The sequence below is a fragment of the Haematobia irritans genome, chromosome 3 (genome assembly GCF_050003625.1).
Source record: "Haematobia irritans isolate KBUSLIRL chromosome 3, ASM5000362v1, whole genome shotgun sequence".
Classification (NCBI taxonomy): Eukaryota; Metazoa; Arthropoda; class Insecta; order Diptera; family Muscidae; genus Haematobia; species Haematobia irritans.
Genome location: NC_134399.1, coordinates 116,097,098 through 116,124,961, shown reverse-complemented (window position 1 = coordinate 116,124,961; position 27,864 = coordinate 116,097,098). Strand labels below are relative to the sequence as shown.

Sequence of the window (27,864 nt, the reverse complement as noted above, 5' to 3'; positions counted from 1 at the left end):
TGTCTTCCATTCACTGTATATGTATAACTCACAGCAATCCTTTATGGACAGAATGTTCTCTAAATTTGAGTAAACGTCATCAACATATTGAATTGAAATTTAAAGAATTTGAAGTTGATAATTAATTAGGCAAAACACAATATATTTGTTGTTATATATGTATATGTAGTCCATAGCAACCAATTCCCTTTATAACTATCAAATCTGTTAACACAACCAACTTATTTGTTAAACAGACCTTCAGTTGGACATGGAAGCATATTGGCAAAAGAAGTCAGTTAGCACAACGGGGTGCAATAAATTGAAATGGTTGCTTACTTCAATATATAAATAACGACCAATACTTGGTCGTGCGTACCAACTTTCGGTCACACCGCTATTATATTGGTTATATAAACTATCTAACAAAAGAAATAACTAACAATTATTCCCCACAATTAAAAATTGTGAGTCTCCACTATCAAATAGTTGTCGTAATCGAATTCCAACCAATCATTTCTCTGGGTGTAGAAGTGGAAATATTTTATGGTAATAAAAATAACAATATCAATAATATTAAATAGCAACATTGTCATCGTGCTTCTCATATTTATTATTTTATTAAAATCTGATAAAACGACAACATTCTAACTATTACACCACATCTAAAGAAAGAAACCTCGCCAATTATTCATCTCAGTGCCACCCTCTTTGAATTCATACAAAACAGCACAAAGGCACGCCAGCAGAAAGTGATAGTCTGGAAAGAAAAGAATATTAGAATCAAGTTGAGGCTAAAGATGGATAATATAATAAATAATCATAATTTTCCGGTCATTGCTAAGCAAAAAAAAAAGAGAATTTTAATACTCAAGAAATGAAGACCCATACCGACTTTTGGAGATTCTAAATACAAAAAGGAAATTGAGAACTCTCAACGTCTGGGTGACCATCATCATTTTTTGTCCATTTTTGTGTTTTTTTTTTCTTCTCGTTTTGGAAAGGCAGAATATTTGAAAAGGCAATGACGGAGCATATTCATTTACCATATCTGTCAGGTTTATTTACTGGTGGTGTTGGGTCAACAATAACACCAAATGTTTACTACAAAATATCGTAAATCATTCATAAGTTTCAACAGCAACATGATGCATACGGTATTCCATCCAGTCACCAGTTAGAGAGCCATACAATAGCCACCAAAAATGAAACGAATCATGGACGGAATTTTCATAGACTTCTCCCCCATATAAGCGTGATAGGAGAAGCAGGCTATCCCACTGACCGTCTGTCCATCCTTCTGTAAGAAGGATGTACACGAGTATGAATATACATGACTTTGGATAGTGGGTTTTGTGAATGGTTTCCAGCTTAAATTACCATACAAACGGACCTTAAGACGAACTATGGAATCAGTGAATCTGGTGGATACAAACAAAAACCGTGATTTGCCATAAATTTGTGTATGTGTTGTTTTTTTCCATTCGTTCTTCATTTACTTCAAGTTTCATTTCCGAAACGAGATATAACAAGGTTGAGGCATGGGTAAACAAACATTTTAGAGGTAGTAGTAGTAGGAGTCGTAGTGGGTTTTTTTATCCTTCTCCAATTATTATGTCTGGAAACACATATGCTTGTGACACATGTTGGAAGCATTTTACTATCTAACCTTCCTAGCTTGAACTGAAATTCGTCCTTCCTTCGAGGATTCATGGTCTCATGATGAGGGTAGACATGATATCAAAACAAAAACTGTTAACTTGTCGTTGGATAAAATTTCAATTAAAACTAATTATCAACTGATGCTAATGGTGAAATATATTTTCCCAAAAATGCCTTCCATTCCTCTTCATAATTTTATCTAAGTTTTAGGCGAAAACGAAAACTAAATTACTTAAAACTTTGTTTATTAAAGGACATATTGTATTGAAACATTAACTCGATATTTTTTAAAAAAATGTCTTCAAAGATGGTACACAGAAAACTGCAATTGTTTTGTGAGAAAATTTAACTAAATTGTATTCTATTTGGTGAGTTTTCCATAACGCTTTATTATAATCACGAATTTACAGAACATTTTTCATTTACAAAATTTTTCCTTCACATGAAACACTAGTAAAGAAAAGAACCATTGGCACAATATCATTACCATATTAACAACGCTGTTTTTCATTTTTTTTTTTTCATTCTGACTATTTTTGTGAATGGTATGCATCATTGCCCAATGGGCTGGCAAAAGTTCTTTCCACAATTTAAAAAGTTAACTATAAAACAATTTCAATGTTAAAAAACGAGGAAACGCAACATCTTAAGGTTATTACCGTTTAAGTCGGAAGAACATGAAGGAATCTTCGCAGCTGAACACCAAAACTTTAGTAGTCGATTCCACAAAGAAAGCGGGATATGTTCTTACTGGAAAGGAGTTTCGAAATTTTTACAAAAAAGTTCACCACAAATTTAAACCGATTTTGACCAAATTTGACACACTTCTATAGAGTATCAATTCTACTCTCCATGCAAAATATAGAGTAAATTTAAGCACAAATTTCTAAAAAGGAAAATTCTTTGAAGTTTTTTTTTTTTTTTGTATCAATTACGCAATTTTTAGTATCAATTACGCAAACCCTAAATTTAAAAGTACATAGTGCCCTAAATGTATCCTTAGGGTAATTCATTATTTCTTTGGTTGGGAATCAAAAACTTTTGATCGAATATTTTACTCATTACTTCAAGTAAATCGATGTAAAAATTTTGCCTCCCTTACCATATTGACCAAATGGGGCACACTTCATAATACCGAAATTTTATTCCTTATGATCTCTGGCGTCGCATATCAGGAGCAATATATAAATCTGACAGGTATATTTAAATCTAAACTGATTTTTACCAAAATCAATCGATTGTGACATAAAAAACCTCTATTGGACCAAAACTGCAGCCTACACTTTGATTATAAAAATTTAGATACAGTGTACTTCGTACTTCGAAAAGAGTAATTTTTGTTAAAGAATATTTTTTCGCAATTCATAAATTCTATTTACACTGAAAAAAAAGCATACCCGGTTCCAAAGATTTTGTCTTTACTTTAAAAAATTTGGTATTGATTCCGAGCCAAAGAAGCGGGGAATACAAGTAAGGATACTTTTAAGACACAATTATCTTTTAAAATCGGGTTTTGTGTACTTGCTTCTAGGAAGCAAATTTTAATTTTTCGCTTTTTCAGCTTTTTTTCTTCATATGCTATCAAAGTCCTTTAAAAACAAGTTAACGACGACTTTATTTTCCAAATTAAGACTCGACTTCTAGTAGAAATTAAGCTGTGTTTCAAGTACAAAACGTCTTTAAAATAAAGTGTTAAAAAACATGTCCTATATTTGAACGATTTTTTGCTTTGTATTCAAGATGCAAAAAGACAACAAATTTAAAGACAATTTCATTAAATTTAAAGATTTTTTCTGAATTATTAAAGTCAAGTTGACCTTAGCCCAAACAGTTTGTATTTCATATTATGATACCAATTTTTAAGTGAAATCATTAAATTATAAGGACAATACGACTTCATTGAAAAGTTTATCGACCTTTGGTAAAGGAAAACAAGTATATACAGCAGTAAGTTCGGCCGGGCCGAATCTTAAATACCCACCACCATGAACCAAATATTAGGGTTTCCTTTGAAATTTCAGGAGGGCTTGAGGACTTGAGGACACTACCCGAAGATAAATTTAAAGATTTCACCTATGAGGACTATATCAGATTCTGGATTTATAAGAACCATTTTTGTTTGAGGTTTAGAGGAATCATTAACATCTCTTGTAAGTGTGCAAGAAAATTATAAAATAACGTCTTGATTTGAAATCTTAAATCTGTAGAAGTAAAATCTGGAAATTTTACATTGAGTTTCAAGCAATTTTCATGATCAGTGCGCCTCCTACACCCTCAAGAAGTGAAGTCGGTCTATATGGAGGCATTACCAAATGGACCGATAAAAACTTAATCCGATACACGTTTTTGTGAGCCTAAAATACCAGAATATTTACAATTTCAGGCATATCAGATAAAAACTACGGTTTCTAGAAACCCAAGGAGTTAAATCGGGAGATCGTTCTTATGGTGGCTATACTAAAATATGGACCGATACTCACCATTTTCGGCACACCTCTTTGTGACCCGAAAATACCTCTAGATTTCCAATTTCAGGCAAATAGAATAAAAACTTCGGATTCTAGAAGCCCAAGACCCGAAATCGTGAGATCGGTCTATATGGGGGCTATACCAAAATATGGACCGATACTCACAATTTTTGGCACACGTATTTGTGGTCCTACAATACCTCTAGATTTCCAATTTCAGGTGAATTGAATAAAAACTGCGGTTTCTATAAGCCCAAGAAGTAAAATCGGGAGATCGGTCTATATGGGGGCTATACCAAAATATGGACCGATACTCACCATTTTCGGCACACCTCTTTATGGTCCTAAAATACCTCTAGATTTCCAATTTCAGACAAATTGGATAAAAACTACGGTTTCTATAAGCCCAAGACCCGAAATCGGGAGATCGGTCTATATGGGGGCTATACCAAAATATGGACCGATACTCACAATTTTTGGCACACGTATTTGTGGTCCTACAATACCTCTAGATTTCCAATTTCAGGTGAGGCATGGGTAAACAAACATTTTAGAGGTAGTAGTAGTAGGAGTCGTAGTGGGTTTTTTTATCCTTCTCCAATTATTATGTCTGGAAACACATATGCTTGTGACACATGTTGGAAGCATTTTACTATCTAACCTTCCTAGCTTGAACTGAAATTCGTCCTTCCTTCGAGGATTCATGGTCTCATGATGAGGGTAGACATGATATCAAAACAAAAACTGTTAACTTGTCGTTGGATAAAATTTCAATTAAAACTAATTATCAACTGATGCTAATGGTGAAATATATTTTCCCAAAAATGCCTTCCATTCCTCTTCATAATTTTATCTAAGTTTTAGGCGAAAACGAAAACTAAATTACTTAAAACTTTGTTTATTAAAGGACATATTGTATTGAAACATTAACTCGATATTTTTTAAAAAAATGTCTTCAAAGATGGTACACAGAAAACTGCAATTGTTTTGTGAGAAAATTTAACTAAATTGTATTCTATTTGGTGAGTTTTCCATAACGCTTTATTATAATCACGAATTTACAGAACATTTTTCATTTACAAAATTTTTCCTTCACATGAAACACTAGTAAAGAAAAGAACCATTGGCACAATATCATTACCATATTAACAACGCTGTTTTTCATTTTTTTTTTTTCATTCTGACTATTTTTGTGAATGGTATGCATCATTGCCCAATGGGCTGGCAAAAGTTCTTTCCACAATTTAAAAAGTTAACTATAAAACAATTTCAATGTTAAAAAACGAGGAAACGCAACATCTTAAGGTTATTACCGTTTAAGTCGGAAGAACATGAAGGAATCTTCGCAGCTGAACACCAAAACTTTAGTAGTCGATTCCACAAAGAAAGCGGGATATGTTCTTACTGGAAAGGAGTTTCGAAATTTTTACAAAAAAGTTCACCACAAATTTAAACCGATTTTGACCAAATTTGACACACTTCTATAGAGTATCAATTCTACTCTCCATGCAAAATATAGAGTAAATTTAAGCACAAATTTCTAAAAAGGAAAATTCTTTGAAGTTTTTTTTTTTTTTTGTATCAATTACGCAATTTTTAGTATCAATTACGCAAACCCTAAATTTAAAAGTACATAGTGCCCTAAATGTATCCTTAGGGTAATTCATTATTTCTTTGGTTGGGAATCAAAAACTTTTGATCGAATATTTTACTCATTACTTCAAGTAAATCGATGTAAAAATTTTGCCTCCCTTACCATATTGACCAAATGGGGCACACTTCATAATACCGAAATTTTATTCCTTATGATCTCTGGCGTCGCATATCAGGAGCAATATATAAATCTGACAGGTATATTTAAATCTAAACTGATTTTTACCAAAATCAATCGATTGTGACATAAAAAACCTCTATTGGACCAAAACTGCAGCCTACACTTTGATTATAAAAATTTAGATACAGTGTACTTCGTACTTCGAAAAGAGTAATTTTTGTTAAAGAATATTTTTTCGCAATTCATAAATTCTATTTACACTGAAAAAAAAGCATACCCGGTTCCAAAGATTTTGTCTTTACTTTAAAAAATTTGGTATTGATTCCGAGCCAAAGAAGCGGGGAATACAAGTAAGGATACTTTTAAGACACAATTATCTTTTAAAATCGGGTTTTGTGTACTTGCTTCTAGGAAGCAAATTTTAATTTTTCGCTTTTTCAGCTTTTTTTCTTCATATGCTATCAAAGTCCTTTAAAAACAAGTTAACGACGACTTTATTTTCCAAATTAAGACTCGACTTCTAGTAGAAATTAAGCTGTGTTTCAAGTACAAAACGTCTTTAAAATAAAGTGTTAAAAAACATGTCCTATATTTGAACGATTTTTTGCTTTGTATTCAAGATGCAAAAAGACAACAAATTTAAAGACAATTTCATTAAATTTAAAGATTTTTTCTGAATTATTAAAGTCAAGTTGACCTTAGCCCAAACAGTTTGTATTTCATATTATGATACCAATTTTTAAGTGAAATCATTAAATTATAAGGACAATACGACTTCATTGAAAAGTTTATCGACCTTTGGTAAAGGAAAACAAGTATATACAGCAGTAAGTTCGGCCGGGCCGAATCTTAAATACCCACCACCATGAACCAAATATTAGGGTTTCCTTTGAAATTTCAGGAGGGCTTGAGGACTTGAGGACACTACCCGAAGATAAATTTAAAGATTTCACCTATGAGGACTATATCAGATTCTGGATTTATAAGAACCATTTTTGTTTGAGGTTTAGAGGAATCATTAACATCTCTTGTAAGTGTGCAAGAAAATTATAAAATAACGTCTTGATTTGAAATCTTAAATCTGTAGAAGTAAAATCTGGAAATTTTACATTGAGTTTCAAGCAATTTTCATGATCAGTGCGCCTCCTACACCCTCAAGAAGTGAAGTCGGTCTATATGGAGGCATTACCAAATGGACCGATAAAAACTTAATCCGATACACGTTTTTGTGAGCCTAAAATACCAGAATATTTACAATTTCAGGCATATCAGATAAAAACTACGGTTTCTAGAAACCCAAGGAGTTAAATCGGGAGATCGTTCTTATGGTGGCTATACTAAAATATGGACCGATACTCACCATTTTCGGCACACCTCTTTGTGACCCGAAAATACCTCTAGATTTCCAATTTCAGGCAAATAGAATAAAAACTTCGGATTCTAGAAGCCCAAGACCCGAAATCGTGAGATCGGTCTATATGGGGGCTATACCAAAATATGGACCGATACTCACAATTTTTGGCACACGTATTTGTGGTCCTACAATACCTCTAGATTTCCAATTTCAGGTGAATTGAATAAAAACTGCGGTTTCTATAAGCCCAAGAAGTAAAATCGGGAGATCGGTCTATATGGGGGCTATACCAAAATATGGACCGATACTCACCATTTTCGGCACACCTCTTTATGGTCCTAAAATACCTCTAGATTTCCAATTTCAGACAAATTGGATAAAAACTACGGTTTCTATAAGCCCAAGACCCGAAATCGGGAGATCGGTCTATATGGGGGCTATACCAAAATATGGACCGATACTCACAATTTTTGGCACACGTATTTGTGGTCCTACAATACCTCTAGATTTCCAATTTCAGGTGAATTGAATAAAAACTGCGGTTTCTATAAGCCCAAGAAGTAAAATCGGGAGATCGGTCTATATGGGGGCTATACCAAAATATGGACCGATACTCACAATTTTTGGCACACGTATTTGTCGTCCTACAATACCTCTAGATTTCCAATTTCAGGTAAATTGAATAAAAACTGCGTTTTCTATAAGCCCAAGAAATAAAATCGGGAGATCGGTCTATATGGGGGCTATACCAAAATATGGACCGATACTCACAATTTTAGACACACGTATTTGTGGTCCTACAATACCTCTAGATTTCCAATTTCAAGTAAATTGAATAAAAACTGCGGTTTCTATAAGCCCAAGAAGTAAAATCGGGAGATCGGTCTATATGGGGGCTATACCAAAACGTGGACCGATACTCACCATTTTTGGCACACGTATTTGTGGTCCTACAATACCTCTAGATTTCCAATTTCATGTGAATTGAATAAAAACTGCGGTTTCTATAAGCCCAAGAAGTAAAATCGGGAGATCGGTCTATATGGGGGCTATACCAAAATATGGACCGATACTCACAATTTTTGGCACACATATTTGTGATCCTACAATACCTCTAGATTTCCAATTTCAGATAAATTGAATAAAAACTGCGGTTTCTATAAGCCCAAGAAGTAAAATCGGGAGATCGGTCTATATGGGGGCTATACCAAAATATGGACCGATACTCACAATTTCTGGCACACGTATTTGTGGTCCTACAATACCTCTAGATTTCCAATTTCAGGTAAATTGAATAAAAACTGCGTTTTCTATAAGCCCAAGAAGTAAAATCGGGAGATCGGTCTATATGGGGGCTATACCAAAATATGGACCGATACTCACAATTTTTGGCACACGTATTTGTGGTCCTACAATACATCTAGATTTCCAATTTCAAGTAAATTGAATAAAAACTGCGGTTTCTATAAGCCCAAGAAGTAAAATCGGGAGATCGGTCTATATGGGGGCTATACCAAAACGTGGACCGATACTCACCATTTTTGGCACACCTCTTTATGGTCATAAAATACCTCCAGATTTCAAATTTCAGGCAAATTGGATGAAAACTACGATTTCTATAAGCCCAAGACCCCAAATCGGGAGGTCGGTTTATATGGGGACTATATCAAAACCTGGACCGATATAGCCCATCTTCGAACTTGACCTGCCTGCAGACAAAAGACGAGCTTGTGCAAAATTTCAGCACGATTGCTTCATTATTGAAGACTGTAGCGTGATTACAACAGACAGACAGACAGACAGACAGACAGACAGACAGACAGACGGACAGACGGACATCGTTATATCGTCTTAGAATTTCTCCCTGATCAAGAATATATATACTTTATATAGTCGGAAATCGATATTTCGATGTGTTACAAACGGAATGACAAACTTATTATACCCCCGTCACCATTCTATGGTGGTGGGTATAAAAACTTTATACTAGAGAAATGCGTCTTCCATGCTAAGCAAAATTTGCATTCGTATTTTAAAGACATGAAATATTTGACCTCACGACAATATTTTTTTCAATGTATTTATTATGTGCTGCGATTGTTATCCTAATTTTTACTTTTGAAAATTCTAGGATACACACAAAAAAATTATTTTTGGATTCAATCACGAAATAAATTTATCCAATTAATTATACCCACCACCATAGAATGGTGACGGGGGTATAATAAGTTTGTCATTCCGTTTGTAACACATCGAAATATCGATTTCCGACTATATAAAGTATATATATTCTTGATCAGGGAGAAATTCTAAGACGATATAACGATGTCCGTCTGTCCGTCTGTCTGTCTGTCTGTCTGTCTGTCTGTCTGTCTGTCTGTTGTAATCACGCTACAGTCTTCAATAATGAAGCAATCGTGCTGAAATTTTGCACAAGCTCGTCTTTTGTCTGCAGGCAGGTCAAGTTCGAAGATGGGCTATATCGGTCCAGGTTTTGATATAGTCCCCATATAAACCGACCTCCCGATTTGGGGTCTTGGGCTTATAGAAATCGTAGTTTTCATCCAATTTGCCTGAAATTTGAAATCTGGAGGTATTTTATGACCATAAAGAGGTGTGCCAAAAATGGTGAGTATCGGTCCACGTTTTGGTATAGCCCCCATATAGACCGATCTCCCGATTTTACTTCTTGGGCTTATAGAAACCGCAGTTTTTATTCAATTTACTTGAAATTGGAAATCTAGATGTATTGTAGGACCACAAATACGTGTGCCAAAAATTGTGAGTATCGGTCCATATTTTGGTATAGCCCCCATATAGACCGATCTCCCGATTTTACTTCTTGGGCTTATAGAAAACGCAGTTTTTATTCAATTTACCTGAAATTGGAAATCTAGAGGTATTGTAGGACCACAAATACGTGTGCCAGAAATTGTGAGTATCGGTCCATATTTTGGTATAGCCCCCATATAGACCGATCTCCCGATTTTACTTCTTGGGCTTATAGAAACCGCAGTTTTTATTCAATTTATCTGAAATTGGAAATCTAGAGGTATTGTAGGACCACAAATATGTGTGCCAAAAATTGTGAGTATCGGTCCATATTTTGGTATAGCCCCCATATAGACCGATCTCCCGATTTTACTTCTTGGGCTTATAGAAACCGCAGTTTTTATTCAATTCACATGAAATTGGAAATCTAGAGGTATTGTAGGACCACAAATACGTGTGCCAAAAATGGTGAGTATCGGTCCACGTTTTGGTATAGCCCCCATATAGACCGATCTCCCGATTTTACTTCTTGGGCTTATAGAAACCGCAGTTTTTATTCAATTTACTTGAAATTGGAAATCTAGAGGTATTGTAGGACCACAAATACGTGTGTCAAAAATTGTGAGTATCGGTCCATATTTTGGTATAGCCCCCATATAGACCGATCTCCCGATTTTATTTCTTGGGCTTATAGAAAACGCAGTTTTTATTCAATTTACCTGAAATTGGAAATCTAGAGGTATTGTAGGACGACAAATACGTGTGCCAAAAATTGTGAGTATCGGTCCATATTTTGGTATAGCCCCCATATAGACCGATCTCCCGATTTTACTTCTTGGGCTTATAGAAACCGCAGTTTTTATTCAATTCACCTGAAATTGGAAATCTAGAGGTATTGTAGGACCACAAATACGTGTGCCAAAAATTGTGAGTATCGGTCCATATTTTGGTATAGCCCCCATATAGACCGATCTCCCGATTTCGGGTCTTGGGCTTATAGAAACCGTAGTTTTTATCCAATTTGTCTGAAATTGGAAATCCAGAGGTATTTTAGGACCATAAAGAGGTGTGCCGAAAATGGTGAGTATCGGTCCATATTTTGGTATAGCCCCCATATAGACCGATCTCCCGATTTTACTTCTTGGGCTTATAGAAACCGCAGTTTTTATTCAATTCACCTGAAATTGGAAATCTAGAGGTATTGTAGGACCACAAATACGTGTGCCAAAAATTGTGAGTATCGGTCCATATTTTGGTATAGCCCCCATATAGACCGATCTCACGATTTCGGGTCTTGGGCTTCTAGAATCCGAAGTTTTTATTCTATTTGCCTGAAATTGGAAATCTAGAGGTATTTTCGGGTCACAAAGAGGTGTGCCGAAAATGGTGAGTATCGGTCCATATTTTAGTATAGCCACCATAAGAACGATCTCCCGATTTAACTCCTTGGGTTTCTAGAAACCGTAGTTTTTATCTGATATGCCTGAAATTGTAAATATTCTGGTATTTTAGGCTCACAAAAACGTGTATCGGATTAAGTTTTTATCGGTCCATTTGGTAATGCCTCCATATAGACCGACTTCACTTCTTGAGGGTGTAGGAGGCGCACTGATCATGAAAATTGCTTGAAACTCAATGTAAAATTTCCAGATTTTACTTCTACAGATTTAAGATTTCAAATCAAGACGTTATTTTATAATTTTCTTGCACACTTACAAGAGATGTTAATGATTCCTCTAAACCTCAAACAAAAATGGTTCTTATAAATCCAGAATCTGATATAGTCCTCATAGGTGAAATCTTTAAATTTATCTTCGGGTAGTGTCCTCAAGTCCTCAAGCCCTCCTGAAATTTCAAAGGAAACCCTAATATTTGGTTCATGGTGGTGGGTATTTAAGATTCGGCCCGGCCGAACTTACTGCTGTATATACTTGTTTTTAATTGAAATGTTTTCAATCACAGAAATGGGAGTACACAGAAAAAAAAATTTCACGAACATTTTTATACCCTCCACCATATGATGGGGGTATATTAACTTTGTCATTCCGTTTGTAACACATCGAAATATTGCTCTAAGACCCCATAAAGTATATATATTCTGGGTCGTGGTGAAATTCTGAGTCGATCTGAGCATGTCCGTCCGTCCGTCTGTTGAAATCACGCTAACTTCCGAACGAAACAAGCTATCGACTTGAAACTTGGCACAAGTAGTTGTTATTAATGTAGGTCGGATGGTATTGCAAATGGGCCATATCGGTCCACTTTTACGTATAGCCCCCATATAAACCGACGCTCAGATTTGGATTGCGGAGCCACTTGGAGGAGCAAAATTCATCCGATCCGATTAAAATTTGGTACATGGTGTTAGTATATGGTATCTCACAACCAAATTGGTCCAAATCGGTCCATAATTATATATATCCCCCATAGGTTAGGTTAGGTTAGGTTATGTGGCAGCCCGATGTATCAGGCTAACTTAGATTATTCAGTCCATTGTGATACCACAGTGGTGAACTTATCTCTTATCACTGAGTGCTGCCCGATTTCATGTTAAGCTCAATGTCCTTGTCATTTTATAGCCGAGTCCGAACTGCGTTCCATATTAGAGAAGCTTTGAACCCTCAGAAATGTCACCAGCATTACTGAGGTGGGATAATCCACCGCTGAAAAACTTTTTGGTGTTCGGTCGTAGCAGGAATCGAACCCACGACCTTGTGTATTCAAGGCGGGCATGCTAACCATTGCTCCACGGTGGCTCCCATATAACCGATCCCCAGATTTGACCTCCGGAGCTATTGGAGGAGCAAAATTCATCCGTACGTGGTGAAATTTGATATATATCGCTCTTGTATATGGCCGCTAACAAACATGCCAAAATTCGTCCATATCGGTCTATAGTTATATAAAGCCAATCCCCAAAAATAATCTACCAAAATTTTATTTCTATAGAAAATTTTGTCAAAATTTTATTACTATAGAAAATTTTGTCAAAATTTTATTACTATACAAAATTTTGTCAAGATTTTATTTTTATAGAAAATTTTTGTCAAACTTCTATTTCTATAGAAAATTTTGTCAAACTGAATTATTTACATATTTAATCGGCCTTTTTTTGTTTAATATATACCCCGTATGGACTAACTTACAATTGAGAACACGGTGTTAAGAAATCTTAAGATACCATCGGCAAGTGTTACCGCAACCCAAATAATTCGATTGTGGATGACACTCTTTAGTACAAGTTTCTATGCAATCCATGGTGGAGGGTGCATAAGATTCGACCTGGCCGTATATACTTGTTCTAATTAAAGTCTTAGTCTTAACAAAAATCAATCACAAACATTAATAGTATCAATTAACTTTTTAATTGAAACAACAATCAACCACAAAAATTAATAGTATCAATTAATTTTTTAATTGGAACAATTCATTTTTTAATTGACTTTCAATTAATTTTTTAATTGATCATTAATTGGTTCAATTAATTTCGTGGTTGAATCAGGAATTTCTTTTTTGTATGTATCAATCACCGAAGCCAATTAAAAAATTAATTCATTGATACTACTAATTTCTGTGATTGATTTTTGTTTTAATTAAAAAAAAATTGTAAATTGTTAATTGAATATTTTTAAAAATTCAATTAAAATTTTAATTGGACATATAGTGGTGAAAATTTTTTCTGTATACCTAGTTTCGAATACGAAAATAAAATTCTGTTTTATTTGTTGTACAAAAATATTTGAATTTTAAGTTTTTTTAGTCGAAAAAGGTGGATAATTACGTGGATGGTGTAAAAAAAAATTGTGTAAATATTTGAGGTGCTTTGGTTTTTTTTCTTTTTTTGCTAAACAAAAAAATAGCAATTTAAAGTGTTGCCAATTTTTGCATGTTTTGCCAAAAAGGTAAAAAATAAAAATCTGCCAAATTTGTTTAAAAATATTTTTAAAATAATTTTAATTTAATTTATAAAAACAAAGTACAAAGGAATTTCGTTAGCTATATTTTTATTCTCGGTTTATAACTATAAAATTTATAAATTTATAAACAAATGTCAAAATTGTTACTTTTTAGTGATCTTGGCAGACTGAATTTCAGGACTGTCTACGATTTGGTTTTATATTTGCTGTTAACTTTTAATTACTTTACTTTTCCAAAAATTTATATTTTTTTTTATTTAATTTTTTTCTTTGATACCACCAAAATTGTGAAATTTCCAAAATAAAAAATGTCAACATTTTACATTTCTTAAAAATTCTTCAATAACTAAGTATTTTTCAAATAAAAGTTAAGAAACAAGTATAAATCAAAATCGAAGACAAACTGAAATTCTGACATGCAATTATTTGCTACAAGGCATCAAATGCCACACAAAAGGCCACAAATGCGGAACAAAAAAGGATTGATTTTCGATTCGATTTTAGTTTTGAAATTTTCGCAAAGCCGATGTAATCCATTTTAGAGGGTTTGTGCTCACCTAGGGTCTTAAAATTTTGAACACCATTTTATAAATATCACCAATCTAAGAATCAAGAATCATACGTTTGGACCTAAAGCTGTTTATGTTGCCATTAGGCATTAATTTGAATTAAATAAAACTAAACCATTTTAAATCAAATGAGTTAATAACATCAGAATTTTTTTAAGTAAAAACTTAAAGATTATTTGAGAGCTGTGTCGTCAATTACTTCAATACTTTACAATATTTAAAATTCTAATCCATTATGGCAATCATTTCCTCAATATTGGTCACTGCCATTCGCACGCAAAAACTCTGTATTCTAGTTCATATTAGAGTTCATTCATTGGCTGGTAGAACAATGAAAACAGCCTCTTTGCAAAACTATCTTAATGTAGATCTTAATTGCTGTTGATACCATTGTTGTTGTGGAACACTTGAAAACTTGTCCATTCATCTTTCGTTCGTCCATTTCCCATCTATATGCCATTACAAATTAAGCCAAAACCATTTGGCTATAAGATTTTATGCAAATCGTCGTTTTCTGTTTTTTCTTCCTCTTTTTTTTGACATTTGGCCAAAAAATTATGTCTTTCATCTTCAATAGGGGTCCGTGTCTCAAAACAAGAGGATTTAGTACGATGACATGCGTACACCTATACGAGAAACTTTCTTAGTGCATATGAAATGTCTGGTTCTGTAACAATAAAAGTGAAAAACCTGCATGGGAATCAGTGATGCATTTCATTTTACTGTAACTGTGTTCTGTAATCTTAGGGTCAGAACGTTTTTTTGCCTGGTAGTTGTTCCATGGACTTCTTGGCCAGACAATTGTATTTTGTCTTTTCTATAGCTACTGTGTATTCAGTAGCCAAATTGAGTGGCAAGTATTCGCCTTAGGTTTTTGCTTTACAAATTCCCCCATTGCATTCTGTTAATGTTCCGCCTGAGGGCTATAAAGCTAATTGCCAATGAAAGTGTGAAGTTTTTACGCTGCTTTAGTTTTTTTGTTCGGAATTTTCATTGTCTGACTTTTGGTTTTTGAAAATTATCTTAATAATGATAGTGACATTGCTATTTGGATTTTTAAACTCTTAATGGGGTCATATTATTTATGTGTGTGTGTTGCAAATACTAAATCAATCGCAGGTTCATGATAATGGGAAATATTGAAGGATATAGTGAAACCTCTAAAACTTGGGCACTATGGCCAGATCGGTCACAACTATCCGATTTGTTTTCGTTTCCAAAAACAATAAAGAAAACAGTTCTGAAAACCATAGACAATTGTTATGTTTTTATTTGATTTTATTATATTTAAATAAAATACGTACACAGAAATTTTTTTTTTCAACAACGAAATTAAATGAATTGAAATTGTTTCAATCAGTCGCAACTAGCCGATTGCTTTTCAAACACAATAAAATTTGCTCTTGAGCCAAAGAGCCCCGATATATATAGACTCCATATAAACCGATCCCCAGGTTTGACCTCCGGATCCTCTTGGAGGAGCAACATTCATCCGATCCGGTTGAAATTTGGTACATGGTGTTAGTATATGGTCTCTAACAACTGTGAAAAAATTGGTTCATATAGGTCCATAATTATATATAGAACCCATATACACCGATCCCCAGATTTGAGCTCCGGAGCCTCTTGGAAGAGCAAATTTCATCCGATCCGGTTGAAATTTGGTACGTGGTGTTAGTATATGGTGACTAATAACCATGCAAAAATTGGTCCATATTGGTCCATAATTATATATAGCCCCCATATAAACCGATCCCCAGATTTGAACTACGGAACCTCTTGATAAACCGATCCCTAGATTTGAGCTCCGGAGCCTCTTGGAAGAGCAAATTTCATCCGGTTGAAATGTGGTACGTGGTGTTAGTATATGGTCTCTAACAACCATGCAAAAATTTGTCCATATCGGTCCACTTTTACGTATAGCCCCCATATAAACGGACCCCCAAATTTGGCTTGCGATTGCTCTAAGAGAAACAAATTTCATCCGATCCGGCTGAAATTTGGTACATGGTGTTAGTATATGGTCTCTAACAACTATGCAAAAATTGGTCCATATCGGTCCATAATTATATATAGACCCCATACACACCGATCCCCAGATTTGAGCTCCGGAGCCTCTTGGAAGAGCAAATTTCATCCGATCCGGTTGAAATGTGGTACGTGGTGTTAGCATATGGTGACTAATAACCATGCAATAATTGGTCCATATCGGTTCATAATTATAAATAGCCCCCATATAAACCGATCCCCAGATTTGAGCTTCGGAGCCTGTTGGAAGAGCAAATTTCATCCGATCCGGTTGAAATGTGGTACGTGGTGTTAGTATATGGTGACAAATACCATGCAAAAATTGGTCCATATCGGTCCATAATTATATATATATATATATATATATATATATATATATATATATATATATATATATATATATATATATATATATATATATATATATATATATATATATATATATATATATATATATATATATATATAAATCGATCCCCAGATTTGAACTACGGGACCACTTGATAAACCGATCCCCAGATTTGAGCTCCGAAACCTCTTGGAAGAGCAAATTTCATCCGGTTGAAATGTGGTACGTGGTGTTAGTATATGGTGACTATTTAATAACCATGCAAAAATTGGTCCATATCGGTCCATAATTATATATAGCCCCCATATAAATCGATCCCCAGATTTGCACTCCGGAAGGAGGAGCAAAATTCATCCGATTCGGTTGAAATTTGGTACATTGCGCTAGTACATGGTACATGGCCGCTAGCAGTCATGCAAAAATTGGTTCATATCGGTCTATAGTATGCAGCCGATGACCAATGATGTTAAAATTTTATTTCTATAGAAAATTTTGTCATCATTTTATTTCTATAGAAAATTTTATCAAAATTTTATTTCTATAAAAAATTTTATCAAAATTTTATTTCTATAGAAAATTTTATTAAAATTTTATTTCTATAGAAAATTTTTTAAAAATTTTATTTTTATAGAAAATTTTATCAAAATTTTATTTCTGTAGAAAATTTTATCAAGATTTTATTTCTATAGAAAATTTTGTCAAAATTTTATTTCTATAGAAAATTTTATCAAAATTTTATTTCTATAGAAAATTTTATCAAAATTTTATTTCTATTGAAAATTTTATCAAAATTTTATTTCTATAGAAAATTTTATCAAAATTTTATTTCTATAGAAAATTTTATCAAAATTTTATTTCTATAGAAAATTTTATCAAAATTTTATTTCTATAGAAAATTTTTTAAAAATTTTATTTATATAGAAAATTTTATCAAAATTTTATTTCTATAGAAAATTTTATCAAAATTTTATTTCTATAGAAAATTTTGTCAAAATTTTATTTCTATAGAAAATTTTATCAAAATTTTATTTCTATAGAAAATTTTGTCATCATTTTATTTCTATAAAAAATTTTATCAAAATTTTATTTCTATAGAAAATTTTATCAAAATTTTATTTCTATAGAAAATTTTTTAAAAATTTTATTTCTATAGAAAATTTTTTAAAAATTTTATTTCTATAGAAAATTTTATCAACATTTTATTTCTATAGAAAATTTTATGAAAATTTTATTTCTATAGAAAATTTTGTCAAAATTTTATTTCTATAGAAAATTTTGTCAAAATGTTATTTCTATAGAAAATTTTATCAAAATTTTATTTCTATAGAAAATTTTATCAAAATTTTATTTCTATAGAAAATTTTATCAAAATTTTATTTCTATAGAAAATTTCTGGATAATTATCGTTGACCTTTTTATTTATCTTTAAGAATTATTTTTCATAGTTTCGGCTATAGGTCGATTAAAAAACGTAGATATGATGTTTTTCTTTTATTTTTATTTCCAATATTTCGGTTGACTTCGTCAAAACCGTTTTCAAGGCTGAAGTGAAACAAAAAACAGAAAATTGTTTTTAAATTTAATTACAAAAATCACTAACAAACAAAACCAAACAATAAATTATTAAACTATTATAATTTACATTTGTTCTGGTGTACACAGCTTCACACTCTGTTTTACACTGAATTTAACTTTCTATTGTGCTTTTGTATTGTATGTCTATATATTCGAGCGCAGCTCTCAATGTCTTTCTTGTAATTCATTCTCTCGTCAGGTGGAGTGTTGATAATGTGTAGCATCTCAAGAGTAAATCTGCGTCTGTAATTGTTTTCGTGGTCTAAAATTTCTACCCCTTCAAAGTTTGGCTTGTGACCAGTCTGCGCACAGTGGGCCGCGAGTGCTGTTTTCTGCTCCATGGGTTTGTCATTGGCTTTAATGTCAGATTTGTGAGAAGATAGTCTGGTTTTGAGTTTTGTCATTGTAGTGCCAATATATGTCTTTTGACATAAATTAGATTTGTCACCTTTACATTTAATCTTATATATTATATTGCTTTTATCGTCATTTTTAATTTTGGTTTTAGTTTTGCTAAATAGTCCCTTTACTGTTTTGGTAGTCTTTAACGCGAGCTGATATTTATCTTTGTCGTATATATCAGACTTACACAGTCGCTCCGAAAAGCCAGCTATATAAGTCACTGGCTTGTAAATTTTCATAACTTTTTCGTTACTCTCATTTTTGTTGTTCATCTGTTTCGATTTTACCTTATTTATTAGATTCTGAATTGTTCTTTTTGGGAAGTCATTATTGGTAAGTATCTTTCTAATTTTCTCTTCATTTTCCAAGTGAAATCCAGGATCACTAATGCTGAGTACTCTTCTGATGAAGTTAGTCGCAGTGTTAATTATGATACGTTTGTTATGATTGGAATAAAAGTTAAGTAGACGTCCAGAAGCTGTTGGTTTTTGATACCAGTTTAATTTTAGTTGGTTACCTTGTCTATGAACTATTGTGTCAAGATATGGCAACTTTTGGTCCAGCTCCTCTTCCTTCGTGAATTGGATTTGTCGGTTGTAAGAATTTAAAGCGTTAAGAGTTTCTTCGACGTCTGATCTTTTTATAATGGCGAATATGTCATCTACATACTTAGTTACTACACGAGGCTTGGTTGTCTTCTTAAATACGTCGTCCAAAAGTTCCTCCATAATGATGTCCGCTATGATTGGTGAAGCGGGGGATCCCATGGGCATGCCTTTTAGTTGCTCATAAACTCTGTCCTCAAATTTGAAATATCGTGTATCCTTAATGCAAAATATTATTAAATCTTTGAATATGTCCTTTGGTATTTCTGTATATTGCTCAATTTTTGTCCATTTTCTTTCAATCGTCTGAATCGCCAAGTTTATGGGTATACTTGGAAACAGGGATACAACGTCAAAGGAGATTAGAACTTCGTCATCTTGTATTGGCATGTCATTCACTTTAGACTTAAAGGCTATCGAGTCTTTTACATTGTATTTTGAGTCTTCTGTAATATTCTTTAATATGTTTACTATGTATTTGCATAGATTATACGAAGGTGAGTTTACTGACGAACAAATAGGTCGTAATGGTGTGCCCTCCTTGTGTATTTTTGGTAGACCGTAAATCCTTGGCGCTATTGCGGTCCTGCTTGTCAATTTGTTTTTTTCTTGCATACTAATAATATTAAGGTTAAACAGTTTATCCACTAATTTATTATTCTTTGTCTGGAGTCTTGAAGTAGGATCCACTTTTAATCGTTTGTACGTACACATATCGTGTACAATCTCTTTCATCTTTAAATTGTATTCCATTTTGTCCATTGCCACTGTTTTTCCACCTTTGTCACTAGTTAGAATCAGAATGTCGTCATTGTCCTTTAAATATTTTCTTGTTTGTACCACTGTATTTGCTGTATATCTGTCTCTCATGCTCAGTTTCGGTTTACGCAAATGATCGTCTATTAATGTTGTAAGTTTAGTTCTCGCCATCTCCTGTCTCTCTCTGCTCTCAATCGTCTGTATGCAATCCTCTCCTTCTGCAATCGCTTGCAATAGTGGAAATTGTGTGTTGGTGTGCGGGAGAGCGTGTTTGGGGCCTAGTGAGAGTATCCATTGCACTTCTCTCGGTATATCTTTATCTGTCTTATTCACAAACCAATCGTTGTTAGTTTTGATGTTAAGTTGTTTATTTTGTTGTTGTTTGAGTACTTGTAACTTTTTGATGTGAGTGGCTTTGTTCTTCTGTGCTCTGCTCTTGTATAGAATTCTTTCACTGTCCAAGTATAGATTGAGATCTTCTTGTGTGAGAAGCTCAGCTAATTGAGTTTGCGCGCAATTATTGTTTTGTTGGGTTTCGTGTATTTGTTTGTGTTTGTACTCAATCAAAAGTTTTAAGATTTTTATATGAAAGTTATATGTGTGCTTTTGTAATGTTTTGTCTATATTTGGCGGGATAATTTTGTTTTTGTCTGTTTTAAAAATTTTGTCAAAATTTTATTTCTATAGAAAATTTTATCAAAATTTTATTTCTATAGAAAATTTTATCAAAATTTTATTTCTATAGAAAATTTTATCAAAATTTTATTTCTATAGAAAATTTTTTAAAAATTTTATTTATATAGAAAATTTTATCAAAATTTTATTTCTATAGAAAATTTTATCAAAATTTTATTTCTATAGAAAATTTTGTCAAAATTTTATTTCTATAGAAAATTTTATCAAAATTTTATTTCTATAGAAAATTTTGTCATCATTTTATTTCTATAAAAAATTTTATCAAAATTTTATTTCTATAGAAAATTTTATCAAAATTTTATTTCTATAGAAAATTTTTTAAAAATTTTATTTCTATAGAAAATTTTTTAAAAATTTTATTTCTATAGAAAATTTTATCAACATTTTATTTCTATAGAAAATTTTATGAAAATTTTATTTCTATAGAAAATTTTGTCAAAATTTTATTTCTATAGAAAATTTTGTCAAAATGTTATTTCTATAGAAAATTTTATCAAAATTTTATTTCTATAGAAAATTTTATCAAAATTTTATTTCTATAGAAAATTTTATCAAAATTTTATTTCTATAGAAAATTTTGTCAAAATTTTATTTCTATAGAAAATGTTATTTCTATAGAAAATTTTATCAAAATTTTATTTCTATAGAAAATTTTGTCAAAATTTTATTTCTATAGAAAATTTTATCAAAATTTTATTTCTATTGAAAATTTTATCAAAATTTTATTTCTATAGAAAATTTTATCAAAATTTTATTTCTATAGAAAATTTTATAAAAATTTTATTTCTTTTTTTCCTTGTCCAAAGGCCGATAAACTTTTCAATGAAGTCGTATTGTCCTTATAATTGAGTTTACTTAAAAATGGGTATCGTAACATGAAAGAAAAATTTTTTAGGGTAAGGCCAACTTGACTTTAATAATTAAGAAAATTAAATTTAAAATTAATGAAATTGTCTTTAAATTGGTTGTCTTTTTGCAACTTGACTACAAAGCAAAAAATCGTTAAAAAAATATGACATTTTTTTCAACACTTTATTTTAAAGATGTTTTTTACTTGAAACATAGCATAATAATCTACTGGTAGCCGAGCCTGAACACTTTTTTTAATTTTTAATTAAAATTTATTTCAAACAATCAACTGTTAATCAAACCAAAAACGCTAAGCCAATTCAGAAAGTTATTGAAGATCGTTACCTTTTTTTAATTAAACAATTAATTGAAATTTGCTAATGAAATCAATTTTTAATCGAATATTTTTTTATGCAAAACAATTTTTTTTTGTGATCTCATGAAATTTGTTCTTAATTGAATGTCCTAAAATGTAGTTTGGAAATGCTTTCATATTAGGTTAATACTTTTTTTCAGTAACATTTTTTTAAATGCCTTTCATTTGTTTTTTTTTTTTTATTTATTTATTTTTTAATTGTGATTACGATCTTCAATTTGTGGCAGTTTTAAAGCATTTATAATAAAATGTTAGATCATTTCTATTCGCGTTAGATATAAGATCCAATGGGAACAATCAACAATTTGAACTGAAACACATACAACAAATGGACAATTAAGAAATTTGTGTTAATTATTGTATTCATTGACCTTCGTTTATATAAAAACTGGCTATCAGGGCCAAAAATGCCCTAGTTAATCGCAAACTCGCTGTTCGAATCTATCCCAAAAAAAATGTTTTCTAAAATCGTTCCTATATGCGGATTTCTATTTATTTCCACCTTCATTTTTGTACACGCCAAGGTATGTCGCCAGTGCAATTGTTTTTTTTATTTCTTATTAAAATTAAAAATCGAAATTTTATCCTTAATACAGCGTGATTATACCATTGAAGTGCTAAATATTGTCTATAACATATCCAAAGATGTAACATTCATCAAGCATGTCAATGCGAGTACAATAAACCGTAAAATCTCTAGTGCGTATTTGCTATCCAGCGAAGACATCATAGAGGTACCTGGAGAAGTTTCAGTTTCTATCCCTACCAAAAGAGGTCGTAGTAGGGTTGTATTACAAATGAAATTGGAAGCTTGTCGCCTTTTAGAAGAGGGAATTAAGAATGTTTTTCTGTCCATTTTCATGAAGGAATTCTTACGAAATTCGAATTTCCCAAAGAAATGTCCTCTACTTAAGGTGAGCTAACCACCAAAGAAATGTTGGATTTGTCAGGATTGTCATTTGCTTTTTTTTATTGGTTCTTTTAGAATAAACTCTATTATGTAAGGAATTATACGCTTGACGATGACAAATATCCCCCATTTTTGCCAGCCGGCCCATGGTCATTTAATATGAAAGGCAAACCAAACAATGTTGGTCTTGTTACTGCATCCGTAATTGGTCGTATACGAAAATTGTAATAAGTTCTATACTTGAAACAAAAGATAAAATAAATTTGAAATATAGAACAAACCATCATCTCTAATTCTGTATAGTGATTCGAAAATGTACTTTTATTGTCAACCATATCCTTCACAGAATATTTCGAAGGGTACAATAATTAGTGTTCGAAATGGCTCCGAAGCTCCGGCTCGGCACTGCTCAGATTTTTAGCTCTTGCTCTCGGAGCCTTATGAATAAAGTGCCAAAATGAATGAGCGGCTCTAAAAAATAGGCTCTTTTCGAGCTAATTTAAACGAAAGACGCTTGCTCATACAGCTTTCATATGTGACACAAAAAATATTTAGTAGTAAAGGGTGATACGATCAAAATTTGGTCAAGGGAAAACGCGTGTAAATCGGTGAAATCGTTTATTTAAAAAATCAAATTAAATTTCTTTTTCAAGTTCAATTAGTATAAAAAATGCAGGAAAAATATTCAGTTAGGCTTTCGCTTTTCCAAATCCGAATTGCCGGGCCTCACGCTTGACACCTGCCATCAGATTTTGTACAGCCACCTTGTCCACCTTCTTCGCCGCAGAAAGCCAGTTTGCCTTGAACTGCTGCTCGTCCTTAGCAGTTTTTTTGGTCTTCTTTAGGTTCCGCTTGACAATAGCCCAGTATTTCTCAATTGGGCGGAGCTCTGGCGTGTTGGGAGGATTCTTGTCCTTGGGAACCACCTGCACGTTGTTGGCGGCGTACCACTCCATGGCCTTTTTACCGTAATGGCAAGATGCCAAATCCGGCCAAAACAGTACGGAACAACCTTGTTTCTTCAGGAAAGGCAGCAGACGTTTATTCAAACACTCTTTCACGTAAATTTCTTGGTTGACAGTCATGGAAGCTATGAAAATGCTGCTTTTCAAGCCACAGGTACAGATGGCTTGCCAAACCAGATATTTCTTTGCGAACTTTGGCAGTTTTATGTGCTTGAAAATATCTGCTACCTTTCCCCTTCCTTTTGCCGTATAAAACTCCTGTCCCGGAAGCTGCTTGTAGTCGGCTTTGACGTAGGTTTCGTCGTCCATTACCACGCAGTCAAACTTCGTCAGCATCGTCGTGTACAGCCTCCGGGATCGCGCTTTGGCCGTCGTATTTTGTTTATCATCGCGATTTGGAGTCACTACCTTCTTGTAAGTCGATAGTCCGGCTCGTTTTTTGGCTCGATGCACGGTTGTAGACGATACACCCAGCTTATTTGCGGCATCTCGGAGAGAGAGGTTAGGTTTTCGCTTGAAACTACCGGCAACTCTCTTTGTCGTCTCAGCGGCTTCCGGTTTTCGATTTCCCCCCGATCCAGACTTCCTGGCTGTCGACAAACGTTCCCCAAACACTTTAATTACATTTGTAACAATTGATTTGGCAACTTTTAGCGATTTTGCCAGCTTTGCGTGCGAGTAGCTCGGATTTTCGCGATATGTGGTCTCTAGCAACCATGCAAAAATTGATCCATATCGGTCCATAATTATATATAGACCCCATATAAATCGATCCCCGGATTTGAACTCCGGAACCTCTTGAAGGAGCAAAATTCATCCAATCCGGTTGAAATTTGGTACATTGCGCTAGTATATGGCCGCTAACAGCCATGCAAACATTGGTCCATATCGGTCCAAAATTATATATATCCGATCGCCAATTACATAAAAATTGGTTCATATCGCCAAAAATAATCTACCAAAATTTTATTTCTATAGAAAATTTATAAACAATTTTAAATGTTGCCAATTTTCTGTACCTACACGCTCACAATAAATCGCTTCTGTAACATATACTCCCAAACATATTTTGCTTCAAGCATATACATTTTTGGGTATTGCCCAAACATTTATATGTTTGATCTCTTCCAATATATAATATGTTTGAAAGCATATTGGTCTAAACAATATCTGTTTGGGTAGTCTAAGTTCCAAACATTTTGTATTTTTGCATCCAAATTCAATAATGTTGTCTTCCAAAAAACAATATGTTATTATATGAACATATAATATGTTTGGAAGCATTTTGCACCCAAAATTATTATATGCTTAAAAAAATTCTCAAAATTTTATTTATTTATTTATATATTTACAATCATAATGAATTATGAAAATAAACAGGTAATATAGGTGCTAACAACATAGGTTTTCGACCTGAATGCTCAAAATTTTGTTTCTGTCCAATTGTATATTCCCCCACATCTTTCTCACTTCCACGAGATTTTTTAGTTCTTAGCACCTTTTTCTGTAATACAAACATTGTAGAAAAAATTATTCAATTGTATGATTTTTTTTATTTTAATTTTACCTTTTGCCGGACGGGGATTCGAACAGCGGACCACACAGTTTGTAAGGATCAAAGAAGTAGCTGATCAATTGCCCAAGGAAAAATAAAATGTTAATTTTGTAATAACAAGCAACAACCACCAACTTAATTCAATATCGCTCCCTGTTAAATAGCGCTCCAAGCTACTAAACACATATATGTTTATAGGCTATTTCTAAATTAATATATGTTTGCATCCAAGCATACTATATTTAAAAACATTTTATGTCCCAAACATAATATGTTCTAACATATTAACATATATGTCCCAAACATGTTATGCTATTTTATGAACATTATATGCTTGCACTCAAAAATATTGTGTTTAAAAATTTGTGTTCCCAACATATAATGTTTATAGCCAAACATATGAGAAACAGTCTTTTTCATCCGTGTAATCGAGTACAATGGCGGGAAATGTGTTAAAAAATTAAGTGAAGTTTGTTTTTTTTGTTTTTTTCATATGTATTTTCAATTTTTAAATAAATCATTAATTAATATTAGATTACTTGTGATTGAAACCAATTTAATTAAAGATATAATTAGATCAATTAAATACATGATTAAATTAGAATTTTTCCGTTTATTATTTATTATTATTTTTTATTTTTTTTATATTTATCCCATAATTAATATGTTCTAATATTTCCCCCCATATATTTCTAATTTATTTTCAGCCTGCGAATGTCATCCCATTGGTTCAACGGGTAAAACATGTAATCATACATCCGGTCAATGTCCTTGCAAGGATGGTGTTACCGGTCTCACCTGTAATCGTTGTGCTCGAGGATATCAACAAAGTCGTTCCCATATTGCACCATGTATAAGTGAGTATTTGTTAAAGAATCACATAAAAGAAATAAAGAAAAACAGAAAAACAGTCTTGGAATTATAAAGCGGCTACAACCCCTGATCTAAATTATGAAGTCTGAAATTCATTCATTCATAAAAACCAAAACGATAAAAAAACACACACACACATACAAATAAGAAGAATGAAATTGTCTATGATTAGGCGAATGGGTTGATGCCGCTGGTGACTGGTAATATTAACAAAAAATTATTCATTCATAATTTCTACTAATTACTCTCACGTATGTAACTCATTAAGGCCTTTGCTAACGATATTTCCCCCATTTTTGTTGTTTTTTGCGTCTCTTCCCTTTAACAGAAATTCCACCACGCATTAGCAATATGTTGGATACCCAGAATACAGCTCCTGAACCTAATCCCCATGACCCGGCATCACCTTACCGTACGGAAGGTGGGAGGGGTAAGTAAGTGTTGCTTTTTTCATTATTATTTCATTTTGTTGTTGTGTACTCCAGTTAACACATCCAAAACAAAAACACTGTAAAGCTTTTGCAAACACACAACTCATCAACACTCTAGATGTTCTCTTACTTACTCACACATACTATATACTCACTCTCACTGAATTGCAATATGCATACCCTGTGATGTCGATGATTGACATTACAAGTGTAGAAGATTTACACAAATCCCTTAGTCATTACAGCAACTCCATTGCACAGAGAGTTAACAAAAATGCCTTCACACTCAGTCATACATAGACATTTGTTCAACAGTTCTTTATGATTTTATTTCAATTAATTATTATTTGCAAAGAGTTTGACTTCCCCTCTTTTAGAGTGTGGTTGTGTTTTATTTCTTATAATTTGAAGTCAAGTAGATTTTATAGAGGTAGAATTGAAGATTCATTAGCGTGGTTTCTTTTTCTATGCAATAACTAACTAAGTCTGGAGTCTTCTTATGGCCACTTGAGGTCTAATTTTTGTTGGAAGTAATGTGAATCTTAAAGCAAATAATACACTCAAAAACAAACTGAACCCACTATTTCTCCCATTTCATTTAGTTCATGGAATTATTATATTTTTAGAAAGTTTCGCTTACTCTAATAATTGTTTGTGTACGTTAGTAAAATGTCGTCATTTAACCGTCGAACTGAACGGTCGTGTTTTTAAAAGCGGATTATTTCATCGTAATAAGTACTTATTACGAATTTCAAGTGTGCGAAATTCATTCACTGGATTGCTAACTTCAAGGCCCACTGGTATTGACTGAAGTTATAAATTTGGGCAATGACCAAGAGTTAGGCCCAATTAGTGGACCTGTAGTCGGGTCGACAGTTTGCGATACTTTACAAGTCTAACCTTCCCTAAGGCAACGACAACAAAAGGAGGTAATCCCTCAAAGAGATTTAAGGGACTCAGAAATGTCTTGCCTTAAGAAATTAGGATCAGTCGACC

The 27,864-nt window shown here is 32.8% G+C and overlaps 1 protein-coding gene across 2 annotated transcripts in view; it reads left to right on the top strand.

Moving 5' to 3' along the window:
- Positions 1-27,864, top strand: part of NetA (Netrin-A) — a 426,376-nt gene that overhangs the window by 370,703 nt on the left and 27,809 nt on the right. Inside the window, exons 3-4 of one of the 2 annotated variants that reach the window (XM_075300108.1) lie at positions 26,272-26,421; positions 26,766-26,867. In XM_075300108.1, coding sequence (XP_075156223.1) covers positions 26,272-26,421; positions 26,766-26,867 — 252 coding nt within the window. Of the gene's footprint in view, positions 1-26,271; positions 26,422-26,765; positions 26,872-27,864 lie in introns of both variants that reach the window. The other variant, XM_075300109.1, reaches the window with a different exon arrangement.